The 17,078-nt window shown below is 41.1% G+C and overlaps 1 protein-coding gene across 1 annotated transcript in view; it reads left to right on the top strand.

Annotated features, from left to right (window-relative positions):
• Positions 1 to 15,017, top strand: part of dcc (DCC netrin 1 receptor) — a gene marked incomplete at its 5' end in the record, with an annotated part of 933,706 nt that extends 918,689 nt beyond the window's left edge. The window contains 2 exons of the mRNA XM_041183487.1: positions 14,018 to 14,157; positions 14,928 to 15,017. Of these exons, the coding sequence (XP_041039421.1) occupies positions 14,018 to 14,157; positions 14,928 to 15,017 (230 nt within the window). The remainder of the gene's footprint in view (positions 1 to 14,017; positions 14,158 to 14,927) is intronic.
• Positions 15,018 to 17,078: the final 2,061 nt, after the last annotated feature.

Raw genomic sequence — 17,078 nt, 5'->3', positions numbered from 1 at the left:
TGCACTCTCTCTATAGCAAGAACATGCTTCCTCAGTTAAGGAGATCAAAACTGCACACAATATTCCAGATGTGGTCTCACCAAGGCCCTGTACAATTTGCAACAAGACATTCCTGTTGCTGTAGTCGAATCCTCTCACTATGAAGGCCAACATACCATTTGCTTTCTCTACCGCCTGCTGCACCTGCATGCTTACCTTCAGCGACTGGTGTGTGAGGATACCCAGGTCTCGTTGCACATTCCCCTCTCTCAATTTATAGCCATTCAGATAATAATCTGCCTTCCTGTTTTTGCTACCAAAGCGGATAACCTCACATTTATCCACATTATATTGCATCTGCCATGCATTTGTCCACTCACTCAGCTTGTTCAAATCACAATGAAGCATCTCAGTATCTCTGTATCTTCCTCACAGTTCACCCTCCCACCCAACTTTGTGTCATCTGCAAATTTGGAGATATTACATTTAGTTCCCTCATCTAAATCATTAATATATATTGTGAATAGCTGGGATCCCAGCACCGATCCCTGTGGTACCCCATTAGTAACTACCTGCCATTCGGAAAAAGACCCATTTACTCCTACTCTTTGTTCCTTGTCTGCCAACCAGTTTTCTATCTGTCTCAGTACACTACCCTCAATCCCAATGGCTTTAATTTTACATGCTAATCTCTTATGTGGGACTTTGTCGAAAGCTTTCTGAAAGTCCAAATAAACCACATCCACTGGCTCCCCCTCATCAACCCTATGAGTTACATTCTTGAAAAATTCCAGTAGATTTGTCAAGCATGATTTCCCTTTCATAAATCCGTGCTGACTCTGTCTGATTCTGCCACTGTTTTCCAAGTGCTCAGCTATTAAATCTTTTATAATGGACTCTAGAATTTTCCCCACTACTGACGTCAGGCTGACTGATCTATAATTCCCTGTTTTCTCTCTACCTCCCTTTTTAAATAGTGGGGTTACATTAGCTACCCTCCAATCTGTAGGAACTGTTCCAGCATCAATAGAATCTCGGAAGATGACCACCAATGCATCCACTATTTCGAGGGCCACTTCCTTAAGTAATCTGGGATGTAGATTATCAGGTCCTGGGGATTTATTGGCCTTCAACACCATCAATTTCTCCAACACCATTTCTCTACTAATTCTGATTTCTTTCAGTTCCTCCATCTCACTAAATCCTGTGTTCCCCAACATTTCTGGTATGTTATTTGTGTTCTCCTTTGTGAAGACAGAACCAAAGTATGTATTTAGTTGGTCAGCCATTTCTTTGTTCCCCATTATAAATTCCCCTCTTTCTGACTGTAAGAGACCTACATTTGGCTTCACCAATCTTTTTCTCTTCACATACCTATATAAACTTTTACAGTCAGTTTTTATGTTCCCCGCAAGCTTACTCTCGTACTCTATTTTCCCCTCCTTAATGAATCCCTTGGTCCTCCTTTGCTGAATTCTATTGTGCTCCCAATCCTCAGGTCTATTATTTTTTCTGGCCAATTCGTATGTCCCTTCCTTGGATCTAAGACTATCTCTAATTTCCCTTGTAAGGCACCTTTCCTATTTTAATTTTGCACCAGACAATTGTTGCAATTTACCCATGCGCTCTTTGAACGTTTGCCATTGCCTATCCACCGTCATCCCTTTAAGTAACATTTCCCAATCCATCATAGCCAACTCGCGTCTCATACCATCGTAGTTTCCTTTATCAAGATTCAGGACCCTAGTCTCAGAATCAACTACAGCATTCTCCATCTTGATGAAGAATTCTATCATGTTATAGTCGCTCATCTCCAAGGGGCCTCACACAACTAGATTGCCAATTATTCCTTTCTCATTACACAATACCCAGTCTAGGATAGCCTATTCTTTAATTGGTTCCTCAACATATTGGTCCAGAAAACCATCCTGTATACACTCCAGGAATTCCTCCTCTACAGTATTGTTACTAATTTGATTTGCCCAATCTATATGCAGATTAAAATCACCCATAATGACAAATGTTCCTTTATTGCACGCATCTCTAATTTCCTGTTTAATGCCATTCCCAACATCACCACTACAGTTTGGGGGTCTATATACAACCCCAACTAACGTTTTTTGCCCCTTAGTGTTTCTCAGCTCTACCCATACAGATTCCACATCGTCGAAGCTAAAATCTTTCCTCACTAATGCGTTAATTTCCTCTTTAGCCAGCAATACAACTCCACTGCCTTTTCCCTTTTGCTTCTCCTTCCTAAATAATGAATACCCCTGGATGTTCAGTTCCAACCCCTGGTCACCCTGCAGCCATGTCTCTGTAATCCTGACTATATCATACCTGTTTACATCTTTTTGCACGGTTAATTCATCCACTTTATTGCGAATGCTCCTCGCGTTAAGGCACAAAGCCTTAAGGCTTGTCTTTTTAACATTACTTGTCCCATTCCCATTATTTTTCACTGAGGCCCTGTTTGATTCTTGCCCTTAATTTTTCTGCCTATCACTTTTCTTATTCCCCTTTCTGTCTTTTGTTCTTGTCCTTGATTCCCCCTCCTCTGACTCCTTGCATAGGTTCCCATCCACCTGCCATTTTAGTTTAAACCCTCCCCAACCACTCTAGCAAATATTCCCCTAGGCCATCAGTCCCGGTCCTGCCCAGGTGTAACCCGTCCAGTTTGTACTGGTCCCACCTCCCCCAGAACCGGTCCCAATATCTCAGGAATCTGAAACCATCCCCCTCACACCATCTCATCAGCCATGTATTCATCCGATATATCCTGCTATTTCTATTCTGACTAGCACTTGGCACTGTTAGTAATCCTGAGATCACTACCTTTGAGGTCCTACTTTTCAACTCACTTCCTAACTGACAAGGATAGTACTGTCCTTGTGAGTAATAGTTGCAAAATCCATAAAGTTGATCTATTTGCTGAGCTATCCTGTAGTGTATTTTCAAATAAATTGAATCTATGTATAGTTTACCAGACTTGTGTGTGAGATTGGTGATTTGTGTAAAGTAGACATAGAAACACAACAGATGCCACCTCTAAGAGCTGCGAGCAAGGGGAGGGAGTGGGCCTGGTAAGCAGTGAAGATGGAGGAGGCTCCAGAACATAGTTGAGTAGTGTTAAAAGAATAGACATGCTACCAAAACTTTCCATCTCGCATTCACCAGGACAGGTGTAAAAAATGGTAAATTTTAACGGGAGCCGCAATTTATACAGCATGAGAAGAGGGTGCTGATTAGTTGGCAAGTTGATTGTGATTGGTCGAGGCATTGCCAGGAAGAATGCAGCAGAAAAATATTGTTCCCCATGCTTTTGGTTAATTCAAAAAAGAAGCAATTCCTGGACATGTTCTTTTTGCTTGCAGAGGACAGATCCCTTTATATAAATATATGTAGCTTCTAGCAAGCATGAGTGAGCCACTTTGCGCCTGACTGACAATCTTAAATTGGTTGTTAGTGTAATTCTTTGCACACTTGGGATTGTTCAGCAAGTGCTGCCCAATCGCAGAATCACATCTGATGTTAGATATTATGGTCTGATAAAAGCAAAATACTGCAGATGCTGGAAATCTGAAATAAAAACAGAAAACGCTGGCAAAACTCAGCAACGTCTATGGAGAGAGAAATAAAGTTAATGTTTCAAGTCCATATAACTCTTCCTGTGTTTTGCAAGCATGGGCTAGTTGAGTACGGTCAGTACTCCACTTATTGTGAACAGCTGAAGGGACGTGCTGTTGGGTATGCATGTGGCCTATGGCCTGCATACCTGACACCGGCACTGAAATTCATATACCATATGATCCAATTATCAATCGGGCTCTCAATATGGGCTGCAGAGTGCCTGATCTGGAGGGCAACCCCCCAAGCCCACAGGGAGGTCACCAGCTTTTAATGACCACCACGGTAGCCATGTCCACCAGCCGGAAAGTTGTTGGTAACCCCATCAGAGCTGGATCTCCCCATTTGTTGTTCAAACCACCCCTGCCTGTCATAGAGTCCCAGCCATGATGAGATGTGGTCCTCAAATGGCCATTAATTAGTCACTTAAGGTCTTCAATTGGCCTCCGGGTGGGAAGGACATTCTCCACCCTCTTCACCCCTGACTTGATTGGAAGGAATCAATAGGTGACAGGCTGTCCACTTCCTGCCTTCCCTCCTGATTTCTTCACTTGATGGGCTGTGAATCTTGGGAATTCTCTGCTCCAGAAGGCTATGGAGGCTCAGTCATTGAGTATATTCAAGGCAGGGATCGACAGAATTTTTTTTGACACCAAGGAATTCAAGGGATATTGCGATTGGGTGGGAAATTGGAGCTGTGGTAAAAGATTATCCATCCTTATTGAAGTAGGCTTCAGGTTCTCTTATGACCTGCTCCTGCTCTTATGACCTAATAAAGCAAATATAGCCTGCATATGCAGTACAGGATATCCTGCATTGCACGTATGCATGGGATCTATATAAACAATAATTAGGCTTACAAAGGGCAAGACGTTTTATACTGCTTTTAGGCTTCTATCTTTTAAAGTACTTTACATATCAGCAGTTTGCACCTACCTATGCTAAATCATGCAGCCAAGATTCAAATTTCTAATAAAAGCTTTTAGCAAAATAAAATTAAATCACACATTTTCTACTGACTCTTTAGATGCTAATAGCAGTTGGATTAGGCATTGTGTTTCAAAATTTGGTCTGCCATTTTTCATCAAATTAAATCAAAAGGCTTTGGATACCAAAGCAGAATATTTATGGACTTGTGTTGCGATCTTTGTCAAATATTTGTCATTGTTTATTTATATAATATACTTATATAATACCTGTATACTCAGTTGACTGTTAAATAAATACATTAATCTATTGCAATTATATTTATTAAGGAATAAAGTAGTATCTATGTCTAGATTCAGCTATTTTTAAGTTGCCTCTTTTGTTGTATTTCTATAATGGCACTATCACCAGAGGCAGGCCTGCTCCTATGACAAGATGTAATAAAGACAAGAAGGCACAAGTGCCTCCAGTGACATAAAGATTTATCTGAGGAAGTTCCACACAGCTAGTGTGGCAGAAAATCTGTAGTCTTATAAAAATCCCACACAGTTTGAAGAAATTGGTTGTAAATCAGCACAGGTTTGGGGGATCTCCTCCACGATGCAGCCTGAGGGGGCGAAAGGGGACTTTAATTACCTGTACGTAGGCTGGGATAGTGGTAGTGTAAGGGGCAGTGAGGTACAAGCATTTCCAGATTGTGTTTAGGAGAATTTCCTACAGCAGTATGTGTCCAGTTCAACAAGAAAGGAGACACTGCTGGACCTGTTTCTTGGAAATAAGGTGGGCCAAGTAGGTCAAGTGACAGTTGGGGAACATTTAGGGGACAATATTTTGTTATTCGTCCATGGGATGTGGGGTTCGCTGGCTGGGCCAGCATTTATTGCCCATCCCTAGTTGCCCTTAAGAAGGTGGTGGTGAGCTGACGTCTTGAATGACTGCTATTCCATGTGGTGTAGGTACACCCATAGTGCTGTTAGGAAGAGAGTTCCAGGATTTTGACCTAGCAACAGTGAAGGAATGGTGATATATTTCCAAGTCAGGATGGCAAGTGACTTGGAGGGGAACTTCCAGGTGGTGGTGTTCCCATCTATCTGCTGCCCTTGTCCTTCTAGATGGTAGTGGTTGTGGGTTTGGAAGATGCTGTTGAAGGAGCCTTGGTGAATTATATCATAAGGTTTAGGATGACAGTGGAAAATGACATTGGTCAATCCAGAGAAAGAATAATCAACTGGCAGAGAGCGGACTTCAATGGGGCAAGAACAGAGCTAGGCCGGATAGGCTGGAACCAAAGGTTGGCGGGAAAAACAGTAGCTGAACAAAGGGCTACCTTCAAAGTGGAGATGGTTTGGGCACAACCAAAAGGGAAGAGTAGGACAAACAAATCCAGAAGGGAGATAAAAATTAAGTTAAAGAAGAAAAATGCACTTACGACAGTGTCAGGTAGCAAACACAATTGAGAACTAAGCTGAGTACAGAAGGTTCAGAAGGGATGTGAAAAAGCAATTACGAGAAGCAAAGAAGGATTATGATAAAGGACTGGCAGCTAATATAAAAGGAATTCTCAAAGTATTCTGTCTTTACCTACGAGGTAGATGCTGTCCAGGCCATGGTGACAGAGGAGGAAACTCAGTCACTAGAAAGGTTTAAAGTTGATAAGGAGGAGTTATTGGGTAAACGGTCGGCACTTAAAGTCGATAAGGCACCAGGACCGGATGAGATGTATCCAAGAATATTGAAGGAAGTGAGAATGGAAATTGCAGGAGCACTGGCAATAATCTTTCAATGTTCGCTGGATTCGGTTGAGGTGCCAGAGGACTGGAGAATTGCAAATGCTATGCCCTTGTTCAAAAGAGGTTGTAAAAATCTGCCCTGCAATTACAGACCAGTCAGTTTAACTTTGGTGGTGGGGAAACTTCTAGAAACAATTATTCAGGATAGAATTAATAATCAAATAAAAAAACATGGATTGATTCAGAAGAGTCAGCATGGATTTGTTAAAGGAAAATCATGTCTAACTAACTTGCTGAAGTTTTTTGAAGAGGTAACAGAGATGGTTGATGAGGCCAAGGTCGTTGATGTGTCTATGGACTTCCAAAAGGCATTCGATACAGTGCCACACAACAGACTTGAGAGGAAAGTTATGGGTCATGGAATAAAAGGGACAGTAACAACATGGATACAAAATTGGCTGAGGGATAGGAAACAGAGATTAACGATTAATAGGCATTTTTCGGGCTGGAAGAAGGTTTCTTGTGGAGATCCCCAGGGGTCGATAATGGGACCCTTGCTCTTCCTGATATATATAAATGATCTAGATCTTGGTGTGCAGGGGACAATTTCAAAATTAGCGGATGACACAAAACTTGGGAGAATTGTAAACTTTGAGGAGGAAAGTGTAGAACTTCAAAAGGACATTGACATATTGGTGGAGTGGGCAGATAGGTGAAGTTCAATGCAGGAGAACTGAGAGATGATACACTTGGGTACAAAGAACATGGAGAGACAGTATAAAATAAAGAATACTATTCTAACGGGTTGTGCAGGAGCAGAGAGACCTGGGTGTATTTATAAATAAGTCATTAAAAGTGGCAGGACAGGTAGAGAAAGCTGTTTCTAAAGCATACCGTATTCTAGGCTTCATTAATAGGGGCAGAGAGTACAAGAGCAGGGAGGTTATGATGAACTTATATAAGATATTCATTAGGCCTCAGCTGGAGTATTGTGTACAGATCTGGGTGCCACATTATAGGAAGGATGTGAATGTGTTGGAGAGAGTGCAGAAGAGGTTTGCGAGAATGGTTCCAGGGATGAGATACTTCAGGTATGAAGAAAGATTGGAGAATTTAGGATTGTTTTCCTTGGAGAGGCAAAGGCTAAGAGGAGACTTGATAGAAGTTTTCAAAATCATGAGAAGCCTGGACAGAATGGATAGGGAGAAACTGTTCCCATTCGTAAATGGATCGAGAGGCAGTGGGCACAGTTTTAAAGTGTTTTGCAAAAGAAGCAAATGTGAGGTGAGAAAAGACTTTTTCACACAACAAATAGTTAGGGTTTGGAATGCACTGCCTAGAAGTGTGGTGGAGGCAGGTTCAATTGAGACATTCAAGAGGGCATTGGATGACTATTTAAATAAAAATAATGTGCAGTGTTACGGGGAAAATGAAGGAGATTGTCACTAAGTTAAAATGCTCAGAGAGGTCGTGCAGACACAATGGGCCAAATGGCTTCCTTCTTCACCGTAACAATTCTATGATTCTGTGAAATTGAGCTGAGCATGAGGAAAAATTCATGGATGGAATATCCTCCCTTCCTCCTGTTATGTCTCTGAGTTAGAAACAATCAACTTTAGACTCAAAATGCTGGAGCTTCATCAAGTGTACTTCTTGCTGCTCTCCATGTGGCTAGTTGACTGCTACACTGATACATTGTTACTCAGCACATGACTGCAGTGCGACAGTGAATATTGCACCCCGGTATATTTATTCACATAACAATTAGTTCCTAGCCCTTAACCAATAATATAACAATATAACAGTCCTCACAAGGACCACTGTTGACCATTCCATCCCCACTACACGGAAGTATTTCAAGAAGTGGAATTCAGGTCCTCAGAGGACTTCTCTTCCATTCCCACCAAATCCTGTTGTTTCCTGGGTCTACCATTTGTAAGCTGGTAGCTGTAGGATAAAGCATTAAAGGCTCAGACATAGCATACAGGTATTGTAAAAACTCCTGAAGGTCCTGGTCTTAGCTGAAACCTTCATTATGATGCAAGAATACAAGAAATAGGAGCAGGAATAGGCCATTCAGCCCTTGAGCCTGCTCCACCATTCGATACGATCATGGCTGATGTGATTGTGGCCTCAACTCCACTTTCCTGTCTGTCCTCATAGCCCTTAACTCCCTTGTTGATCAAAAATCTATCTAAATCAGCCTTGGTATATTTAATGACATAGCCTCCACTGCTCTCTGGAGAAGAGAATTCCACAGACCAATGACACTCAGAGAAAATTGCCCAGTACGTCCTGCTGCTGGGAAATGCGACCTCAGAACCCACTTTCACCCCAATGTTGGGGTCCCACTCAACTGATCATCAGCCTGTTAACTCAATCTCCAGAGATGCTGCCAGACCTGCTGAATATTTTCAGCATTTTCTCTTTTTATTTCAGATTTCCAGCATTTGGGGTACTTTGCTTTGTTGAACAATGTTATTGTTGATTTGACGTATTAGTTGTGGTCCAGTCATGTGATCTGATCACATGACTTTCACAAAGTCAGTCATTTGACATCAGAAGAGGGCTCAGATAAAAGACAGTTAGCTTCATCATTTAGATATCATAGCAATAGTCTGACCTTTCCTAAATGCCTGCTAATTTGCCCATTGAAGCCATTGACAGTGCCTTCAAGAAAATCTTTACCTTTTTTTTCAAAGCGTAAATTAAATGCTTCACTGCAACTTTGGAATTATCTTTCTTGAAATGTAATATTTTCCGCTGACGTTATAAATATACTCTGCATTCAATGGATTTCTTTGATATGCAACGTTTAATCTGACTACTTATCCTCTGTCAGCAGAATGGCTATTAAATGAAGAATACAACTTTTTTAATTCACCATACATTCTAGTGTGGTGTCAAGTCTGTGATCATGATTAAATGTGTTTTATCCACCATAATTATAACAGATTACCAGAATAATGTTGCATTTTAGTCAATACTGCTAGTTGGAAATTTTCTGGTGTTGTTGGTATAATCAATATGGTAATAGATACATGCTGCTCTGCTGAAGTGAAGACACTTACTGTGGCTGCACGTCAGTTCTTATTAAATGAATATGGTATATTCCAGTCTACAGTGTATTCTGAATAATGATATCAACCATTAAGCCCCAGTTTAAGATTGAGACTGAGGAAAACCACATTTAGAGCAGGATATTGGTAAATTGAACAAATTATTGCTGTGAGTTACCACAGGCAGTTCAAGTTTGTCTCTGACCTGTGGGAAGTGAAAACTATGGGTAGAAACTGTGAATGCAAAGTTTTTTGCCCCCAGGCTGCCAGCAACAGTGCCCTGGAGGACAATCCTCCATTTCTGGAGGTTCCTGGAAAATCCAAGAGGGTTGGCATACCCTAAATGAAACATAGAGTCCAATCTTTGGGATGCCTCTGTCTATGTAATAAGGCAGCTCATTGTAGCTCATTGGAGTTTTCTCATTTCATACTGGCAATCTCCCTTTTAGTGGTGGGAATCCTATTATATGGAATAATGGCCGACCCAGGCAAGTGATGTGGGGTTAGGATGGATCCAGAGGCATCGGCAGAATTTCCCTTTTCATTGGAGCTCCCCTCCAAAGAAGAGAAACCTGGTGGCATCCCTGTCACAGGGCAGCACCTATTCCTGGTTATTACACGTTGTTGTGATGTTTGTAGACAGTGTTGCCTATACAGACCAGCTGTCCTGTTTATTCCACTATCAATTTGGACAGTTCTTTGTCAAATGACAAGCAAAATCCACAGCCAAAATTTTATTTTTTGCAAGTAATAATAGTGACTTTTGAAAAACTCCATATGTGTCATCTTAATCATGCTCAGTTGTCTTAGTGCTACCAATTGGATAAAATGTAGATGCCACCAATTGCAATTCGCAGTGATAAGTATATATTTTTGCCCTGTGGGATCCGAGCATCACTTTTGCTGATGGAGTCCAGGAAATTCAGGGACATGATCTTGTCCGGTCCTTGCTGGAATTTTTCTGCACATGATTTTCATTCTAGTTAATGCCACTCAGATTACTAATACCCATCTTGTGTGAGAACTTTATTTTGTTAAGGCCTACATAGTTGCTAATCATAGTTGTGATTCCCCATTCCATCCCAGTGGGATCCTGCTGTGCCCTCAGCCTTCCCATTTGTAGTGGATGCAAAGAAACACGCTGTGTACAAAGGAGTTCTTAGAGAGACATTTGTAATTATGTTTTCCTATCTTCAATTCTAACGACGTTTTTATGTTTCTTTTCCCCATGATGTTTCTTTTCTTGCTCTTTTTGTGTTGTCTCTATGGAAATAAAACATCCGGATGTTGTTTGTAAAATTTCTGGGAAGCCCACTGTCCTTGGAACATCTAAAAGTGATCAGCAGGACAGAAACAAAGGGGCATATATGAAAAGGGCTGTTACAAAGCACTCATTGTATCTCAGGGAGCAATATAGCATTATGCCATCAATTAAATCTGCTAATCATGGCATCCTTTCCTGGTAATAGCCAAGGGCAATTGACTCTGCATCTCTGGGACCAGCACAAAGCTATGCCATCATCTGTCTACCTCATATTACTTTGGCTGCAGTCTTCACAGACATCCTTGCATGTAAGACCATGGAAGAAAGTCACATACATGTCAGACAGTTGACTGATGCATTGCTTGGCAGGCCCAACACTTTGGGCCGCATTTTCTGCCCCCCTGTGGACATGTGGATTGGGTTGTGAAACATTGAGCTTAGTTATTTTTGTTGGAGAAAACTATTTTTCTCTGCTTTCCCGACCCCACACCATTTTCGTGTGGCCTTTTCACGAGTTGGGAAGGCCTTGGATGCAAAATGCATAAGCACCTCTTCCAATGTTGAGATCCCCACATCTCCTCCCACAAACTACTTTCATGTGCTGGTGTGGGCCGTGAAAGCCCTGAAAAATTATTCCTGCATGAAGAGCTGTGACTACTCAGGGCAGCCTGCTGAGGAGTCAGGAACATTCTGAAAGGTAAGTGTAAAATATTTTTGACACCTTCAAATGTCACCGAGATGCTGTTTTTGTAATGTAGGTATGTTTTTAATGCAGTGATTCATCATAGGGATCTGTCCTGCAAAAGTAAGTTGACCCTTATATTGGCCAGCATTGTATAACTGTTCTCAAGCATTACAGTATTTTTCCAATTGTCAAAAGTGCCATGATGCATTAAAACATGTAAAAACAATTGTCCTGTCATATTTTGTGCTGTGCAACTCAAGCTGTAAAAATACTTTTGAAAGTTGAAAGAAATCTCTGCACCTGCACCCCTCCATTGATTGACAGGTACTCCACTTTAAAATGGAAATGGGACACCATTCTGTTCCGTCAGTTTCAGGCAATGGAGCTGGAAGTTTTAATTATGACAGCTGTAGCTATTATGAAGGCTTGTAAAGGTTTCAAAAGCTGTAATGGCTTCAGCTCACCGGGTGACCTATTGATCTAAGAGGGTTTGAAACATTTAAAGGCCTGTAATAGCAGAAAATGCCTCTGAAGTATTTTCTTGTTTGTTTACAAACCTAATAGGAACTTAAAAGTTTATAATCGATTTTGCACAGGAGTAGTTTTTTTTTCTAGTATCAATGATAGTGTGTTTCAGTTATAGATTGTTAGCGGTTTAATTTCTTTCCAATGATTTTAAAATAATTCCCATTACTACTGCATAGCTTCTGAGGACTGTACATAGTGCATGCAGAGTGAGTGGCTATGGAAGATAAATGGGGCATGGAGATGCATGGGTAATCTGAGGATGCATGGGGTGGTGTGGCTGATCGGAGGGGGCATGGAAGATGTGTGGGGATGGTGAAGTGGGTGAGGGGTGTGGTTTTTAAGGCCTTTAGACAATGCTGGGAGATGGGCTGTTGTGCTGGATAGCCGAGGTGGGCCTTCTAACCAGCCCGCCTCCCCATGCACACTCCTCACGCACTGCATTATGACTCACAAAATGCACTACAAACCCAACCCCTGTGTGAAAGACAAAAATCTCAGGCAAAGTCACACATGGGTCGGGTGTGCATTTTGGAACGCGGCAAGATGCACATGTTGGGTTTTCCCGAGCCAAGTAAAAATCAGCACCTTTAATTTCCTGCCCTGTTGAATATCAACAGGAGCTTGAACACCACACCATTGTATTTGTTAAAATAGAGGGATCATCGATGGCAGCATGTGGCTTTCCGGGCAGTAGCTTCATCTGCCACCAGCACTCATTACTTTTCGCTTGTGTGATGTGATTTTACCTGTGCTACCATCTGACTCTAAATTTGGCAGTGCTGGCAAACATTACTCAGGAGGACACAGGGTGCATGAAGTATTGTTTTGACCAGAGAATTGTGGGGAGGCTCTTGCTGCAGGTCTAAAATGAAAGAAAATGAATGAAATTTGGAATACTGGCTCCAAAACATTCAAACCGAGCTCAGTCTACACCATCCCAAATGCATGTAACGGTTATGCGATAGTGTGCATGTTTTTGGGGTTGTGCATGAGGCGAAACAGATACATGACTGAATAGAGTTACCCTGAGCTGAGGGGGCGGCCTGCCATTCCATCTTCCCTTTTGCCCCTTATATAGAAGAATGTCTACGATTGCCTCCATCGTGTTAATGAAAGACTTACACTTTCTGAGCCATCCTTCAGTTCAGCTATGTTCTCTTTATTTCTGTGCCATCTTGCCACATAAGCATAGAATAAGCCTGCACATATTGTAAATTGTAACAGCATATAGCCAGTAATAGGCGTTTGTTGAACCTGCAGCTTACGTTGTGTGTCATGCATCATGTAGCACTTTGAAGATAAAGTATAAATGTAATCAATTTAAAATTGCAACTTGAATGTATTCCCTGCTGGAGTATGAGTATTTATAGTAAGAAATGAAAAAGTTATATTGCTTTGTGAAGACTTGGCATGGGGTCAGCAATAGATGTAAAAAATGGGACAACAGGTAACTTTGTAGCATATTGAGCTGTCTAGTAGGTATATGGAAATGTTGTATAGCCTTACCACGACAATTTCAATCAAATGTGCCATCTTCTTCCATACCTGTTTCTGGGGTGGGTGGAAGGGAGGGAGCGGTGGCAATTTTAATCCTATCCACCTGGTTTAAAATCACCAAGGTAGTGCACCCACTCTGACATCTTCAGAAGCTGATCATTTGTGATTTTAACTTGCTCAGTGGAGCCTAAACCTGGCAGAGCTGTTTTTAACATATGCATGTGGGTCCCAATGACATAGTTGGAGCCAGACTACAATTTGAACTTGGCGGCCTCTGCAGAAAGCTGCAAGTAGCTTTCAGGCCCACAAGTAAAGCTCAAGCCTCTCCTACCATGGAATCTACCCGCCTTCCAGTGTGAGAGGCCAGTGGGACAACCCCTGAAGCTATTCCCATCATTGACCTGATCTCAGTGGGTGGCCTCTGGGCCATGCAATTTTCCACAGCGGGAGGGCTGTGCCGGGCATACAGAAATGCTCTGGGTGGATTCTCTGTGACAAACAGGGCAAACTACTCCACAATCCACCTTGTGTAGGGGTACCCCCAATTCATCTGGCTTGTGCACTCTGCTGGTCCATACTTGCACAGTTTCCATCTATAAGAAGGATGCCTTACAAATTATATTTTATAAGTATGTAATTATTTTATAAAAATGCATTTCCTTACTGGCAATCGAGAGTTATATGTCATTTAACTTTGGTATTTTGTGGGTTTTGATCACAGGTACTAATCTTACGCTGAGTCATGGTAAGACGGCCTCACTGGGACTGGCTGGAAAAGCGAGATCTCCGCTGCTTCCTGTTTCTGTCCCAACAGCCCCAGAGGTCACAGAGGAGAGCCACAGGACAGAGGACCAATCTAATGTAAGGTCAATAGAATTAGTTACATTTTAAAAGCAAAATTGCTGATACTGGAAGAATTGTTGTATCATATGTTGGCAGTATTTTCCTTTCAGTAAGATTACAATTGGTATCAATGAAGTCAACATACTGTCAGCAGGATGAAATTTCTCTGCTGTTGTTTTATTCATACAAATACAATAGAGGCAAATTTAGAAATACCAGGCAAACTGGAATAGAATATATGGTAACTGCAGGTAGGAACTTGTTTGACCGACCAGACTACAAATTTAGTGCTTATTTCTGTTCAATCAGAGTTTAAAACACTGTCACATTTCAAATATATATATTTTGTAACACTAAACCTGACTGATAGCAAGTTTACCTGAGATTGACTCCAGATTACATCTCAGGATGATCCAAATAACAATCTAGATTCAGTGGACTTCTTCCTGTAATTGATGTCACCATGTCAACTTGCCATTGTTCAGAACTCCTTATATTTCACATTTTATACAAATGGCATCACAGAAGTACCTGAAAATATTATTTTAAAAAGTTCAAAATGATGAATAGTGCAAATCATATTTTCATTTTATGTTACACTATCATTTGAATTCTGAACTTGGTTACACTCTGAGAGTGTTAAGTCAGTTGCAAAGTCAGTATTAAACTGCATTTAGAATAGTCCTGGAAGTGTTTTTGAGAGACCCTTTAATCAAACTGTTTTGTCTTTTCCATACTTTAAAATGTCTGCACAGTGTAAAACATGGTTGTCATGTTTCCTCATTCAGGTATATGAGCAAGATGACCTGAGTGAGCAAATGGCCAGTCTGGAGGGCCTAATGAAGCAGCTGAATGCCATCACAGGCTCGGCATTCTAACCATCACCTGCTAGAGACAAATCAACCAGGAGCCAGGCAGCATGCCAGTATTTATGTACTGACCTTGGGGCACGTAGTGTGCCCTCTCTTCAACACTTTCAGTTCAAACAAGGAAATTCCTCAAAAGGACATTGTTCTGTTGGCAACTGTTCCATTGCTCATCTGTATATACACACTGTCTTAGAGTAACACACTGGAATTTTATGGTTGAGTATTTCACTTGCAACTAGGCAGCTCTTCCAGAGAAGTTTCTAACTTTGAGCAGGAATGGCGTCGGGGGGTGGGGTGGGGCGGGGAGAATTACAATAGCAGTAAATTGGAGTTGGTAAGCATGCTTTATCAGTGATCCAATACATTTTGGGAAAATGCTTCCTCCGCATCTCAGACAATAAAATACATGTAAAATGGAGTCTGTAAACACACTCCATTAGTGGCCCAATTTGGCTTGTGGCGGGTAAGGCTGTGGTTTTTAGACAACAAGTCTCAAGCGATGCCAGATGCCATGCACAATAGGAAAAACAATTGAGCACTTTGATACTGGCACATAAATATTGATTGTTTAAAAAGAACATAGGCTGTGTTAGGGGGGCATGAGTATAAGGCAATATTTTAAATAATTCACGGTGGTTTGTCAGCTTACATTTAAAGGATTCATTTAGTGATCAGAGTGCAAGCCTCAGACAGCATCATTAAAAGCACACTGCAGGCCATGAAGGATCAAAACTTCTGTTCAGCTTTGGTATGTGCTCATCCCTGAAGAACATGTTCGTGACCCTGTTTAAAATGAAACCATCATGGATGTTTTATTGATCTTTGAAGGAATCATTTGTTTTTTTCTTTTACCCATTTGATAAAAGAGAAGGTAATTAAAGCTGAAGGTACAGATGTAACAAGCTGTTCAGAATTCTTGAGCACTCTGTGCTACATTATCTTAAAGGGGACGAAAGACATAATCTAATTTTTGATGTGGTTGGACATATTGCCATGATGGATTCATTATTCAACAATGGATTCTTTGACAATTAATTATACTTACTACATAATTTGATCACAAAAATGTAACGGTCAAGGTTTTGGCATTTTTTATAGTATCCAATTGCATCACATTGTGTACCAACAGGTCAAGCATTTAAGGTTGCAGATTTACTGTGGCAACTCTTAGGCCAAGAATCACAGCAGATTCGTGGTAAAGCCTATCATCTGTTGCAGTTCCTCTCAAGTATTGCTGCTGTACTTTGTTTGCCTTTTATATGCACAAAAGAGCAGCAACAAATAAATTGTAGAACAATATATATATCTGGTTCTATTATCTATAATAAAATAAGCCCCCCAGACAGTAAGTAATGCTTTCTTGTTGGTTAATCAACCAAGTAACCCTTCTCTAGCTATCAAAGCCACATATCCATGACCTCATGGCTTTCAGCGCAATCTAATAACCTGACAGCAATAAAGAACAAGAAAGATGTTTGGGACCAATAGATTCTATTTTGACAAATGTCAAAGCTCATGATAGTTTTGAATTCCTTAATGCCAACAGATTATAGGGTTCCATTGAATTTTCCCAGTTTTGGACACTAATTGGCATTTTCAATATAAATTTCACAGTGGAGTATCCCACATTGGAAATGCACATGTATTCTAACTGTTGCATACTGGTTAAGGCTCTCCAAAGTCATCCCTGACAGCTGTTTGAAATGAATGCTGAGTTCATGTACACTAACTGGGTAAGGGACCTTTTGAGAAATTGGTGGTTGGGAACATTTTTAAACCCACTCAGAAAATCATGGTGAGAATACTCAGGAAGCAGGCAGAAGCAGTGACTTTTTAAAGGGATTCCCATTTCACAGAATCACAGAATCTTAACGGCACAAAAGAAGGCCATTCGGCCCATCATGTCTGCGCCCGCTCTCCAAATGAACATTTATGACTGAGTACCATTGCCCTGCCTTTTCCCTGTATCTCTGCACCTTGTTTTTATTTCCATTGTGATAAATCTATGGATAGTCATTTTTAGATAATTGGGGATTTACAAAATAACTTCCTGACTGCTTTGGCTGAGGT

The sequence above is a fragment of the Carcharodon carcharias genome, chromosome 1 (assembly GCF_017639515.1).
Source record: "Carcharodon carcharias isolate sCarCar2 chromosome 1, sCarCar2.pri, whole genome shotgun sequence".
Taxonomy (NCBI): domain Eukaryota; kingdom Metazoa; phylum Chordata; class Chondrichthyes; order Lamniformes; family Lamnidae; genus Carcharodon; species Carcharodon carcharias.
This window is presented reverse-complemented; position numbering and strand designations above follow the sequence as displayed.